The sequence below is a fragment of the Hippopotamus amphibius genome, chromosome 13, assembly GCF_030028045.1.
Source record: "Hippopotamus amphibius kiboko isolate mHipAmp2 chromosome 13, mHipAmp2.hap2, whole genome shotgun sequence".
NCBI lineage: Eukaryota > Metazoa > Chordata > Mammalia > Artiodactyla > Hippopotamidae > Hippopotamus > Hippopotamus amphibius.
In genome coordinates this window covers 26,861,143-26,874,909 of record NC_080198.1, presented here as the reverse complement: position 1 = coordinate 26,874,909, position 13,767 = coordinate 26,861,143, and the positions used below count along the sequence as shown (strand labels likewise).

Sequence of the window (13,767 nt, the reverse complement as noted above, 5' to 3'; positions counted from 1 at the left end):
TTTCATGGGATAAACAAAAACACGTCAAGTGTCTAATGCGGCTGTTAGATGCTGACCCAAAAAAGGTGCCTATCCAAGTACAAAGCACATGGTTTAAAGTCAAACATTCTGTATTCATGAGGATAGCGCATGTGTGTGGTGTTCAAGTGATTTAGTTCAATTGACTGTTGGCTGGATGACTGAGCAAGAATATTGAGGCATTTAACAATGTTGATGGTATTCAGGACAAACATTTATCCTCTAGAGAGCAGAATTTGATCAGGATGATCAAATGCAACTCCAGTTTCTCAATTATGTATGATTTGAGACCCCAGTGCTATTCATCACAGCTGGTTTTGACACCATTTAATTATTCAAAATAATCAGCGACACCTCTGGAAACTTGATCTGACTTAAAATGGGCTTCGCTGCATCAAAGTCACGCCTGTTAACAAATCCTGGGCATCTGCACCCTATTTCTATCCTAAAAAGAATACTGTGGCTAGAAGCTCTCGTCGCCTGTATTGAATTCTATAGCTTAAGTATTATCCTGGTAGTTTCAGGATTGGAACAGGGAGGGTGGGGGGGAGGGAGGCTTTGTTCTCCTGTTGTTTTTTCACAGTCTGTCCTGGTTTGAAAGGTTTCAAATCAGGGCTATTCAAACTGGGAAGAACATCCTTTCTCCTGAAAAGAATAGTAAGACAGTCACATAAAGAGGGAAATGAGACAGTAGAAAAGCTCACTGACATACTGTCATCTTCTCATTTAGGGGGAATTTGAAGTACTTTAAAACAGTAGTAGTACTCCTTTTGGGTAGCTCTGCCAAAAAGGAAAATGGTAACAGGCTATATAAGAAACGATCAAGGCTGCTTTTATAAACAAGAGATGGTAATAGGCTGCAAAAAGGAGGTCAGGACAATAAATTTTGTGTAGTTTAAAAGCAATAAAACAAAACCTTCATCATATTAAGAGAGTAGTAACCTCAACCCCAGATGTCTTTTATGTGGCATAATGACAGCTGGCGTCTACTTGGCGCGGTTGCCTGGACTGTTTCATTCATTCCTCAGAAATACCCCATGAGGTGCATGTTATTTCATTGTCCCCATTTTGCAGATGAGGAAAGTTACCCATGAGAAGACAGGCATTGAGTGGTTCAGTTGTGAAGTGGCAACAGTAAGGTTCAAGACCAAGGTTGTCTGGCTCACGCCCACATGTTTAACCTGGATGCCCTCCAGACTCTCATTGAAGTCAGCAGTGTCCTATAAATGAGCTGAAGTCAAAGGAAAAAATAACCAAGATTATCAGTGTCTAAAAGTGATCAGGCAGCTGACGGTCCAGTGAGTTCCTTGGCAAAAAAGCGGAAGAGAGCAGCCAAAATAAGGAGCCCCCCCCCCAACTAAGAGTACTGGGAGCCCAATACATAATCTTTATGGTCTAGAGCCTTCCCAGAGAGCTGAGAATCTGCCTCACAAAAACCTCACATAACCTCTGAATAGAGGCTTGAAATTAGTCAAAGAACTAATCTTAAGATTATAGAGAAAATCACTTAAGAGTTACTATTTGGCCATGAAGAGGAATTAAAACATCTCATTCTGCACTTACTGAGTGCCTACCACTCTCGGGACACAGCATAAAGTACAGAGATGAATTGGACAGAGGCCTTGCCCTCAGGGAATTCAGTCTAATGGGGGAAGACTAGAGTGTACACAGCTAAAATAGAAAGAGGGCAAAGCAAAATAAGTGCTAATACAGAAATAAAGTTCTGGAGGAGAGTAGAGGAGAAGGGCTGCTGTTGGTTTTGACTGGGTATTTCTGCAGAAGTTCTGTTTGCCCCATCTTGTTTTCAAATCTTGGAGGGAAATAGAAAAAAAAAATTGGTGAATGGCTGTCTTACATTCAGAACTTTGCTGCTTGGAGGAGAATGAGAAATGATTCACTGGTAACTTTGAGTCTTTGTCTAGAGGTGATGCTGAAAGCAAGCTTTTTGTCCTTGTCATATAAATTTTGGAGGCTGTTAAAAGCGGGGATATGATAGCTCTAGCAGATTTTGCAGTCACTGGAAATAACATCAGTCCTTGCGTCCGGACAGCATTCAGTGACTGTTCCCTTGGCTACCTTAGCTGACTTCAACCTCATTCTTCCTCGGCCTCCCCAGGCATAATCCAGGAGGCTTCCAGAGGCACGATGCTAGCATATAATCTTTCACAAACAGGGGAGCTCCAAGGCCCTGTGGTCAACAGAATTAATAGGCAGGGGTCAGGAGCATCACAGGTGTAAAGGCTCAGTGCAGAGATGAGGCCAGAGGTCCAGTACCCCTTGACAAAATCCTTTGGGGGATGGGGTCTGTTACAATTAACTCCAGCTGAGCTAAATTTGGGCCAGTTGCTCATCTTAAATCAGGAGGACAAAGCTTTGTCCACCTGAGCCCATGCACCGAGGGACCAGTGGCCACAATCACTTTATGTAAGACGTAGAGTTCTCGTGTTGCTGATGACACGTACTAGGGAGTTCCTGACACAGGCAGAAAGCTGTAGAGAGGATGCTGCCTGCAGGATGACAGGAAGCGGCCCTGTCAGGTTTCCTGAGCCTCAGTTAACTAAATGCCAGTTTGGGTCTAAATGTCCCAAAGGAAAACATTTTAAACCCTTATCATGAAAAAACTCCTAGTGGATTAACATACTGAGGTTTTTAAGAGGAGTGAGAAAAAAACGTGTGTGAGCCAAATTTCACAAATTGCACAGGAAAAATAATTCTATTTTATACACCAGCTACAGGATGATAGATACTGTGATATACTGTCCAAAGATGGGTTGCTTTTCCAGAGGATAAGGCAGTCACTTTTATATAAAGACGTGGATTCGGATGGGGGAGAGGGAGGAATTCTCAGCAAGGAAAATGGCACTGAAGCAAACAGCAGGAGGTCATACGGTCTTTTCAAAGGGCACAGAGTTAAAACTGCCTGGCATTGGGAAGGGAATACATGGAAAATAGGATGGGACCTTGAAAGCCTGGCTAAGGAATTTGTCATCTGTCTAGAGGTGTCCGAGTAGGAGAACAAGAAAGGCAAAGCAGCATTTGAAGAAAATCGGTGTGGGCAGCAGTGTGTAGCCTGAGCAGAGGAGAATAGAGGCAGGAAGATGAGTGTGGCCAGTACCTGGTGAGGGCCAGCTCTGTGTCCAACACTAAGCAAGCAGCAAGCTGTGGTCGTGACTTAACCTTGTGTGCAGCAGTCCCCTGAACACAGTTGTGGGCTGCCTGAACTCAGGCATTAAGACTGTTATACACACTTGGTCACCAGGTCCAAAATATTTCCTTTTCACTGTGAAGCTGAGTAATCTGAAAGATATCTAGATCTGTTTTGCTTGAATTTTTTTTTTTGTTCTTTCCCAAACTGAGTTACTGAATGGGAGAACAGTAGATCACCACATGCCCTTTGGACAGCCTTTCACATCTGCAACTCCAGGCAGGGGGTGATGTGGCCTGTATCATCTCCCAAGAATTCTGTGTCTGTCAACTCTTAGTGGTTTCATTTGTTCATTTTTAAAGCTATGCTTTGTTTTAAATCTCGGTTTCACTTGGCTCTTTTCTGTGGTTGTGTGCCTGTTCGTTTGCAAAATATCCATTTTGAGAATCCCAGCTCTGTTACAGAGACAGTAAAGTACAAACGAGCTTAAATCTTCAACTTTTTATCAGGGTACTGAATAGGTACCTTCACCATACACACTCAATCGGCTAGTGTCACTTCAAAGGGTTTTAACACCTATTAAAATCACATTAACTTCAAAATGCCAGTTCTGATGGAGAAAAGCCACTCCAGGATCAGATGATATTATCGGCATCTAAATGAGCCAGGCAGTGCTGCAAGGAGTTACAGATGACATTATTATCCACAAGACAAAATCAGAAGGCCGTGGGCAAACCCCTCGGGTTCTAATAAAATCAGATTTAACATTATTTATGACTATTCTTTGTTTTCTGTCATGCACGTAATTGGAAAAGTGAAATAGAGGCGACGGATCAGACCAAGGGTTTTAGATAACAGAGAGTCTGATTGGCCATATTGAATGGCTGCTTTAAACAGTGCAGACAGCTGCTCCCACGCAGGCCTGGTCAATTGCATTAGACTGTAACAGAGGCCCCACCCCCGTCCACAGTGTGTGGTCAGAGCCACACAATGGGAAAAAAAATATTAATGAACAAAGCAAATCTCAAACTAAAGTCCTAAAAGCTGAAATCTCAGCACAAGATATCTGAGCAACTCAGCCCTAAAGAGGTACATGCCAAAGGTGTGGCCTTCAAAACCCAGAAACCAAAGCATGTCAGCTTATTTTACGGATTTGTGTACAGACTGAACTGATGTCTTCCAGGATACAAATCCATTTTCAAAGGTTTTCTGCCCCTGAAACTGTTCAGAAGAGCACACCTCAGGCTTTCAAGGCAATTCTACAAAGCAAATATTCTGAGTACCGCTAGCATTGCTTCTGTTCCTGGAGATGTTAAGATATTAGACTTATTACATTATGCTCACATTTTACTATCTATTTTAGAGAAAAGAGCCAAAGGCGGCCTTAAGGCCCTTTAAACCAGCATTTGCCAAACTGTAGGTTTTAAACCATTTTAGATAGAAGAGCAAATATCAGAGTTGATCACAGTTAGTAAATGTAAGAAAAGATAAAGAAGTGTCATGAAACACACACTTTTCCCAGAGAGGTGTGTTGAATTAATGCCCTTGGGTCTTCTTTCTTTGTTTCCTTCTTTCTTTTCTTTCCTTCTCTTTGTTTTCTCTTTCTTTTCTTTCCTTCTTCCTTTCTTCTTTCCTCCTTCCTTCCTTTCTCTCTCTTTCTCTTTCTTCCTTTCTTTCTTTCACTGGGAATGCCTACAACTATGAAAAAGTCAGTATACATCCTCCAGGAATTGGGTGTCCGTGAATATGGTTTCGTTGAATAGTGACCCATTCTTTTTATACCTTGTTAAGTTCTTTCATCACGGTGAGTTCCTTCTACGTACTCTGAGAATATGAAAGACAGCCAGTTCCTTGTCTGATTGTGCATGATGCAGATGCTGTGGAAATCATGCATAATTGCTACGCAACTCCTTTGTGAAGGGAAGTCTGCGCGCTCGGAAACTGTTCCATCTGTCACGTGTAAAACATTCCTCCTGATCACCTCGTGTCACTTTGCCCCTGCTCTTTGCCATGGCTGCGCACTGCTAGGGACTTCCCTTACGAGTTAGCTCCAGTACTTTCTTGGGTTTGAAGCATACAATGTAGACAAATCTGGCTTTTAAGCCATCTTGTATGAGGCTGATGAATGATGTTTCTATCCGTGGCAAAGGTGACCAGAGAGGAGAGTTGCTTCTCCCACTGCTGTTTTTCTAAAGAAGGATAATGTAAATAAAATGAGAGTTGACAAATAATGCAGCAGAGCTATATATATTTGAGGCATAGATGACAGTTGTTTAAACTCTTTAGTGTCATTTCAGGGCTGAGTATAGTCAATTTGTAGCCTGTTAGTTATGAAAATGAGGCTGTAAAGACTAAGGTAAGCATGTTGCAAATCATGGTGGAGATGATTCTTCTGCCAGGAAGGTTCCTGATCATCCTTTAAGTGGGTGAATTATCTCCTGTCTAAAGCCTTCCTCTGTGCTCCCATCAGTTTCTTCAGGCCTCTTTTCTGCTATTCACATTTGACTGTCCTCATCTTTGTACCTGTATTTCTCACCCGTTTGACCGTGACATAGTCAGAAAAAGATAACAGTTTTGTAACCCTCATGCCTAGATCAAAATCGGGAAGAAAGCAGATGACTGATGAGTTAGTAGAGAATGAAACCTTTTCATTTTGCTGACATCCTTCATATGTGTGATACGCATTTTGTTGAGTTTGGGGAGGTAATGGTGGCTGGGGTGTGAGTAAACGCTATGCTTTTGGGTGTAAATTGTTCCTTTCTTTCTACAACCTCGTTCTTTAACGTCTAAAGCGTGTCTAAAAAATCTCGATGTTTGTTTCCTTCTCCAGGAGGTCCAGCGCTGCACGGCTGACATGAACATCACTGCAGAACATTCCAATCATCCAGATAACAAGCACAAAAACAGATACATCAACATTTTAGCATGTGAGTAATAAACTTTAAACTCTGTTAAAGCAGGGAAATGAAATCTTCCTGCTGAGGATAAGCTGAAAGGCAAGCAGTGGGAATCAGGATGCTGAGAGAAAATTACACTTGCAAGTTAACCTCTCATTAGCCCATCTTGAACAGTGTGGAAGAAGTGGGGACATCCTCTGCCCCCGTAGTCTTTCACGAAGCTCTCAGATCTCTGCTGGATAATCAGGTGATCAAAGGAAATGATCTGAGCTTCACTGTTTTTACAGGAAGTGATTTCATATCCGATGCTGGGAACCAAAATGTAATGTCATGTGGCTATCCTGACATTGTTCTTAACCAGTGAGAGCCAAGTCTTTTAATACAGATGGAGATACTGAGAACTGAATCAAGAAAGTTGAATTTCAAAGCAGTTTTTTGAAGATTAGGTAGTTGGTTTACACCAGTCCTCGTGGCTCATGTGCTTAGTCCTTTCAAAAACATGTCCAGGGTCAAGAGTACCCTGGAAGTTCAGGATGCAAACAAATAAGGGTTCTTACAGAGCCTCAAGAAATACCCTAGGAGGACAGGCCACTTTTCATAGACAGTGGGGCTTGGGTCACTGGCTGAAAATATATGCTTCGATGTTAAGGGCAGGGTCACAGATGTTTATGGTTAACATACACTATGATAAAATGACACAGTACGTACAGTTTTATGTAATAGCGCGTTTAAATCAGACACTTAAATTTAAACAGTGGTATAGTTTTTTTCTTAATACTTTGGTGAGATGTAATTCACATACCAAATAAAATTCACCCATTTTAAAGTTAATATGAATTTACATTTAAAGTGAATTTCAGTGGTTTTTATTATACAGTCATAGAGTTGGACGACCATCACCACTATCTAATTTTAGAACATTTTCAGGACCCCAACAAGAAACCCCTTACCCATGGGCAGTCACTCCCAACAGCTCCCCCTCCCCAGTCCCTGGAAACCATGTACCTACTCTCTTTCTCTGTGCATTTGCCATTCTGGATGTTTCATATGAATGGAACCATACAATATGTGGCCTTCTGTGTCTGGCTGCTGCTGCTTCTTGGCGTGATGTTTTTAAGATATACCCACGGTGTGGCTTATATCATTACTTCATTCCTGTTCATGCCTGAGTAATACTCTGTATGGACATACCACATATTCATTTCTCCTTTGATGGACATTGGAGTTTTCTGCTTTCTGATGGTGATAAACAATGCTGCTGTGAACACTTGTGTGCAAGGTTTTGTGTAGAGATGTGCTTTCATTTCTCTTAGGTATATACTTAGGAATAGAATAGCTAAGGCATATGGTAACTTTCTGTTTTACATTCTGAAGAACTGCCCAACTGTCTAGCAGCGTGGCTGCACCATCGTACATTCCCAGCAGCAATATACTCGTATGCAGGTTCCATGGTGTCCACATCCTTGCCAGCTTTGTTTTTTTGATAACAGCCACCCTGATGAGTATAAAGTGGTATCTCACTGTAGTTTTGATTTGCTGTTCCCTAATGATGAGTGATGTTGAACATATTTTCATGTATTTATTGGCCACCTGTATATCTTCTTTGGAGAAACATCTGTTCAGATCCTTTGCCCATTTTTAAATTGGATTACTTGTCTTTCTATTGTTGAGTTCTTAATACACTCTAGAAACAGATCTCTTACTAGATACATAGTTTGCAAATATTTTCCTCCATTCTGTGCATGGTCTTTTCACTTTCTTGATGATGTCCTTTGAGATACAAAGTTTTAAAATTTTGGTGAAGTCCAGTTTATTTTTTCCTTTGTTGCCTGTGCTCTTGTTGTCATATCTGATGAGCCAGAGCCTAATCCAAGATCATGAATACTGACACCAGAGTTTTCTGGTCTTAGCTGTTACATTTAGGTCTTTGATCCTTTTGAGTTAATTTTTATATACGGTATGAGTAGGGGTCCAACTTCATTCTTCTGCCTGTTGATATCCAGTCGTCGCAGCATCATTTGTTGAAAAGACTCTTCTTTCTCCCACTGAATTGTCTTAGCTAGCACCCCACTGAAAATCATTAATCTGTATGTCTGTCCTTATGTCAGTGCCACACTGTCTTGATTACTGACTGTGGCTTTGTGATAAGTTTTGAAATTGGAAACTGTGAGTCCTCCAATTTTGATCTTCTTTTTCAGGATTGTTTTGGCTATTCTGGATCCCTTGTGTTTTCATATGAATTTCAGAATCAACCTGTCTATTACTACAAGAAGCATAGCTGGCGTTTTAATAAGGATTATGTTGCATCCGTAGAGTAGTATGGGGAGTATTGCCATCTTAAAATGAGGTCTGCCAGTTTAGGAAGGTGGGATGTCTTTACATAGGTCATCTTTTACTTCTTTTGACAACATCTTATAGTCTGCATGTTACAAGAGTTGTGCTTTTGTTAAATTTATTTCCTAGTATTTTATTCTTTTGGATGGAATTGTTTACTTGATATTTTCAGGATGTTAATTGCTAGTGTATAGAAATACAGTTTGAGGTTTGTGTTGATCTTGTATCTTACCACCTTGACTGAACTCATTTATTAGTTCTAACAGTTGTTTGACACATTATTTCTTATCTTTTAGTTAAAAGCCATTCTAACAGGTGTGAAGTATCTCATCATGGTTCTGTTTGTTTGTTTTTGGCTGCACTGGGTCTTCACTGCTGCACACGGGCTTTCTCTAGTTTTGGCGAGCTGGAGCTACTCTTCATTGCGGTGTGCAGGCTTCTCATAGCAGTGGCTTTTCTTGTCGTGGAGCGTGGGCTCTAGGCACGCAGGCTTCGGTAGTTGTAGCATGCAGGCTCAGTAGTTGCAGCTTGTGGGCTCTAGAGCGCAGGCTCAGTATTTGTGGTGCATGGGCTTAGTTGCTCTGTGGCATATGGGATCTTCCCAGACCAGGGATTGAACCTGTGTCCCCTGCATTGGCAGGAGGATTCTTAACCACTGCACCACCAGGGAAGTCCCTCATCCTGGTTTTGATATGCATTTTCCTGAAGATTACTGTTGCTGAGCACCTTTGCATGTACCCATTGGCCATCTATATGTCTTCTTTGGAAAAATGTATATTTAGGTTCTCTGCCCATGTTTTAACTGATGGCTTGTTTTGCTAGCTGTTGATTTGTATGAGTTACTCATATATTTTGGATATCAACCCCTCATCAGATACGTGATTTGCAAATATCTTCTCCCACTCAGTAAGCTACCTTTTCATTTTGTTGATGATTTTCTTTGCTGTGCAGAAACTTTTTAGTTTGATGTAGTTCCATTTGTTTATTTTTGCTTTTGTTGCTTTTGGTTTTGGTGTCAGATTGAAAAAATCACTGCCAAGACCTATGTCAAGGAGCTTTTGTCTGTTTTTTTCCTAGGAGTCTTATGATTTCAGGTCTTAAATTCAAGGTTCAAATCCATTTTGAGTTGTTGTGTGTGGTATACTGGAGTGGTCCAGTTTCATCTTTTTGCATGTGGCTGTCCACTTTTCCCAACACCATTTATTGAAGAGACTGTCCTTTCCCCATTTTATTGATATATTCTTGGCTCTTCTGTCACACATCAGTTGACCATATATGTGTGAGTTTCTTTCTGGGCTCTCCACTCTGTTCCGTTGATCTATGTGTCTGTTTTTATATCAGTACCATATTGTTTTCATTATTATAGCTTTGTAATATAGTTAGAAAGCAGGCAGTGTGATGCCTCCAGGTTTGTCCTTCTTTCTCAAGATTGCTCTGGCTATTTGCGGTCTTTTGTGGTTCCATAAAACCTTTAGGGTTGTTTGCTCTATTTCTGTGAAAAATGCCATTGGAACTTTGACAGGTATTGCATTGAATCTGTAGATTGCTTTGGGTAGTATGGACATGAGAACGATATTAACTCTTTCAATCCATGAGCATGGAATATCCTTCTTTTTATTTGTGTCTTCTTCAGTTTCCTCGATTAATGGCTTAGAGTTTTCACTATACAGGTCTTTCACCTCCTTGGTTAAACTTATTCCTAGGTGTTTTATTCTTTTTGATGTAGTTGTAAATGGGCTTGTTTTCTCAATTTCTCTTTCTGGTAGCTCATTATTAGTGCATAGAAATTCAATAGATTTTTGTGTATCAATTTTGTATCCTGCCACTTTACTGAATTCATTTATTCTACCAGTTTTTTGATGGAATCTTTAGGATTTTCTATATATAATGCCATGTCATCTGCAAATGATGCCAGTTTTACTTCTTCCTAATTTGGATGCTTTTTATTTCTCTTTGTTGCCTAACTGCTCTGGCTAGGACTTCCAATACCATGACAAATAACAATGGCAAAAGTGGACATCTTTATCTTGTTCCTGATCTTAGAGGAAAAACTTTCAGCTTTTCACCACCGAGTATGATGTTAGCTGTGGACTTGTCATATATAACCTTAGGGTTTCTTTATACAGGATCGTGTCATCTGTGAATGTAGTCTTACTTCTTCTAGAAGACGGTTTAAAAGAACCAAAAGTCATTTTTGAATAAGAGTATTTGTTTCAGTCACCTGAGAGAATGAGGAGAAGGAAAACAAAGGTACAAGGAAGAAGAGAAAACTTGTTTTTCTTGCCAGTCTTTGGATGGACTGACTCTGGCAGTATTTGTTGGCCAACCCGGACAAGGCTCACCTTCCTGAGATTGTAAGGGCTTGTCTATTTACAGACCTCATTTCTAACCCTGTAAGTCAGGTAGAGATATACACATGTCCACACACATCATTCTCTCCACCATAGCAACCTCTACCTGTGGTGACCTCACTGCCTTAGCTAAAAGTATGTGGCAAAGAAGAGGGAGGAAATCAAAGGAACTTCTGTACGATGTGCCCAAGGGTCATCGTGTGGTTGCCACAAAACCACCATTTCTTGTTAGACGTGTTTGTACGTTCACAAGTTCATTTGAGGTTTTACTTTCACAAATTCAAATTAGATGAGGTTTTATTTCCGTAAGTTCGGAAAGTGGGGTTTTGGTGCTCTCTTGACCAGTAGGTCAGACTCTTGGGCACATCACCATCACCTTGGTCTTACCCCTGCACTAATGCCTTTATATTAGCAAAGAGTAGCATGGAAATGTCATGGAACAAGTACAGTTAGCCCATGAATGTGGCAGAAACACAATATAGGAAGCGCCCTCTCTCATGGAGCCGTCACAGCTTTCAAGGCATACGTGGATGCCACGTCCAATACTGATCCTTTTAGCTATAGTCTATTACCTTTGTCATGAGATACGAATTGTGCACCTTGAGGAGCGCGTGTTCTTATTTGTCAGTCTGAGAAGTAACAATACAATGCTACTGAGGCGTAAGAGTTTGGATCCAGATACCTTAGGAGCATATTTTCAATGGGGGCCCATTTATATCAGGCCGCTCCTGTGCAGATTCACTGCCATCTGAGAGTTTGTCAGCACAACAAAAGCAATTCACAGCACCAAGAATGTGGAGGGCTTTCCAGAAGTGCTTGATGTAGTCTGAGGTCACTAATGTTTAGGTTAATCCACTCATTGGACTTCTTTTCGAACTAGCCTTTTATGATCATGATTGTAAATAGAAATGTAAATCGGCTTTTGCCCATTCTCTTCCTAGCTAGGGAGGAGTAAAAGTATGACCTCAGCTTTCTTTTGTTTGTTATCCTCTAAATACAAGCTCCTTCTGTTGGGCAACCAGAGGCACATATCACCACTCACCTTTTGTTCATAGGTGAAAGTTAAGTGGATCTTAACTCTTATCATAGACTTCAGATTCCTGTGATGAGATTACTCTTAGAAGCAAGCTCTGGTTCCCACAGTTCCTCAGGTCTGCTAGGGTGATGGGGAGTCCAACTGAAGTCAGCAGTGGCATCTCCTGAAAACAGATGTTCTGGACTTGATCTAATAATCACCTTTTTATAGTTGTATCAGTGGGGAGGGGATGGGGCATAGGAAATCAAAGGCCTTGGAAATTGGTTTTTAAAATATAGGACAAGGAGATTTGGGAGGGTTGCAACTGGAATTGTTTTACATGAACTAATAAGGACCACAGTATGCATTTCTTGCATATTAGCACTCACAGGTCAGAGCATGAGGTAGGAGTGTCCCTGTGGTTTGGAGATGGGTTTGAATGCTGTAGCTTTGAATTTTTAGTTGTTCTTCTGCCAAAAGGTCTCTCGGGGCACTCTGGGAGATGCCACATTGCCTCTTTGCCTTGTTTTGTGCTTCAGAATGCTGCTGGGTTTTGAATTATACATTTTGTTTTTGCTTTTTTTTTTTCTTACCCTCTATAGATGATCACAGTAGGGTGAAGTTAAGACCTTTACCAGGAAAAGACTCTAAGCACAGCGACTACATTAATGCAAACTATGTCGATGTAAGTCAGAAATGTTTTTGTAAACCTGTTTCTGATAAATGAAGAGTGCCGCAGAGACTGTTGAATGTGTTTTCATACTGCACAGAGCTTTCACGAAAAACACAACCTATCTGATATGGAAGGCACTTGAATTATTAACTGGTCTGTGATCCTGCTTTCATCTTACTTTGTGCTGTGTCATCTTTGAAGGGTTACAACAAAGCGAAAGCCTACATCGCCACCCAGGGACCGTTAAAGTCTACATTTGAAGATTTCTGGAGGATGATCTGGGAACAAAACACTGGCATCATTGTCATGATTACGAACCTTGTGGAAAAAGGAAGAGTAAGAACTTGTCAGCTTAATCATTTTTCATTCAAAAAAAAAAAATCTGTGGGGTACCTGCTGTAGGGTAGCAACTTGACAAGGCTGAAAGAGTTAGAGAAATGAGAAGTGTCCTCCCTGCCAGGGAAGTGAGCTAAGCACTCACCAGAGTGGATTAAACACGATCAGGACGAACAGGGTATTAATTAGGGGAATGCTGCAAAAATATATGAACGTATCCTCTAGGAAAGAGGTTTTTTTAAAGTTACTATTTGAGGTGAGATTGGAACAATGAAAAGAGGAGGAGGAAGAGTCACACAGGCTTGAAAAGAGAAGGAAGGACATTCCAAGTATAGGGAAAAGAAAAACACAAAAGCAGGGACGTTGGACGAAATACAGTGTAGGCAGGGAACTGCTAATAGTTCAAACGGTGGGGATAAAAGACTGCTTAAACACCGTTGCCCATCACTAAGAGAACTTTCATTTAAGATGATGACTCATATTTTAACTTCACTGGATTATGAGTTTACATTAGATGTTCATTTAGGCTGAAATAAGGATCCAGGCTCTGGTCCATTACTCAGAATCACTAGTGCTTCATTTTGACCGTGGACTCCCTCTTTTGCCTTTGGTGATCCCAGTTTTTAACACGAAGGCTCTCACAGTTACAAGAGGCTTTAACTGTGAATGCAGGCCAGCCTCCCAAATGATCCTTACACTCCCTTGAAAACATATCCTACCCACATTTCGTGTAGGTCAAACATACCGGGTTTCTCTTGGACCTTCTTTAAAGTGCGTCATGTGTGGAAGGATGGTCACAAATACTGGCCCACTGCTCAAATGATCTTGCCCAAACGCGTCCCAAGATTGACCTCTGCAGAGGTCACATCTGCCTGCAAGGACTTCAGCCCATGCGTTCCTTTTTTAGCCAACCACGTGGTGACACTGCCCTTTGAAAGCACGTTATCCACAGTGGACTTGTGGCATCGACCACAGTTATAATTTACTGCTTTTTTGGG

The 13,767-nt window shown here is 41.1% G+C and overlaps 1 protein-coding gene across 4 annotated transcripts in view; it reads left to right on the top strand.

Annotated features, from left to right (window-relative positions):
* Positions 1–13,767, top strand: part of PTPRG (protein tyrosine phosphatase receptor type G) — a 690,680-nt gene that overhangs the window by 648,754 nt on the left and 28,159 nt on the right. For all 4 annotated transcript variants that reach the window (XM_057705084.1, XM_057705085.1, XM_057705083.1 and 1 more), the window contains 3 exons: positions 5,994–6,090; positions 12,363–12,445; positions 12,635–12,769. In XM_057705084.1, coding sequence (XP_057561067.1) covers positions 5,994–6,090; positions 12,363–12,445; positions 12,635–12,769 — 315 coding nt within the window. The remainder of the gene's footprint in view (positions 1–5,993; positions 6,091–12,362; positions 12,446–12,634; positions 12,770–13,767) is intronic.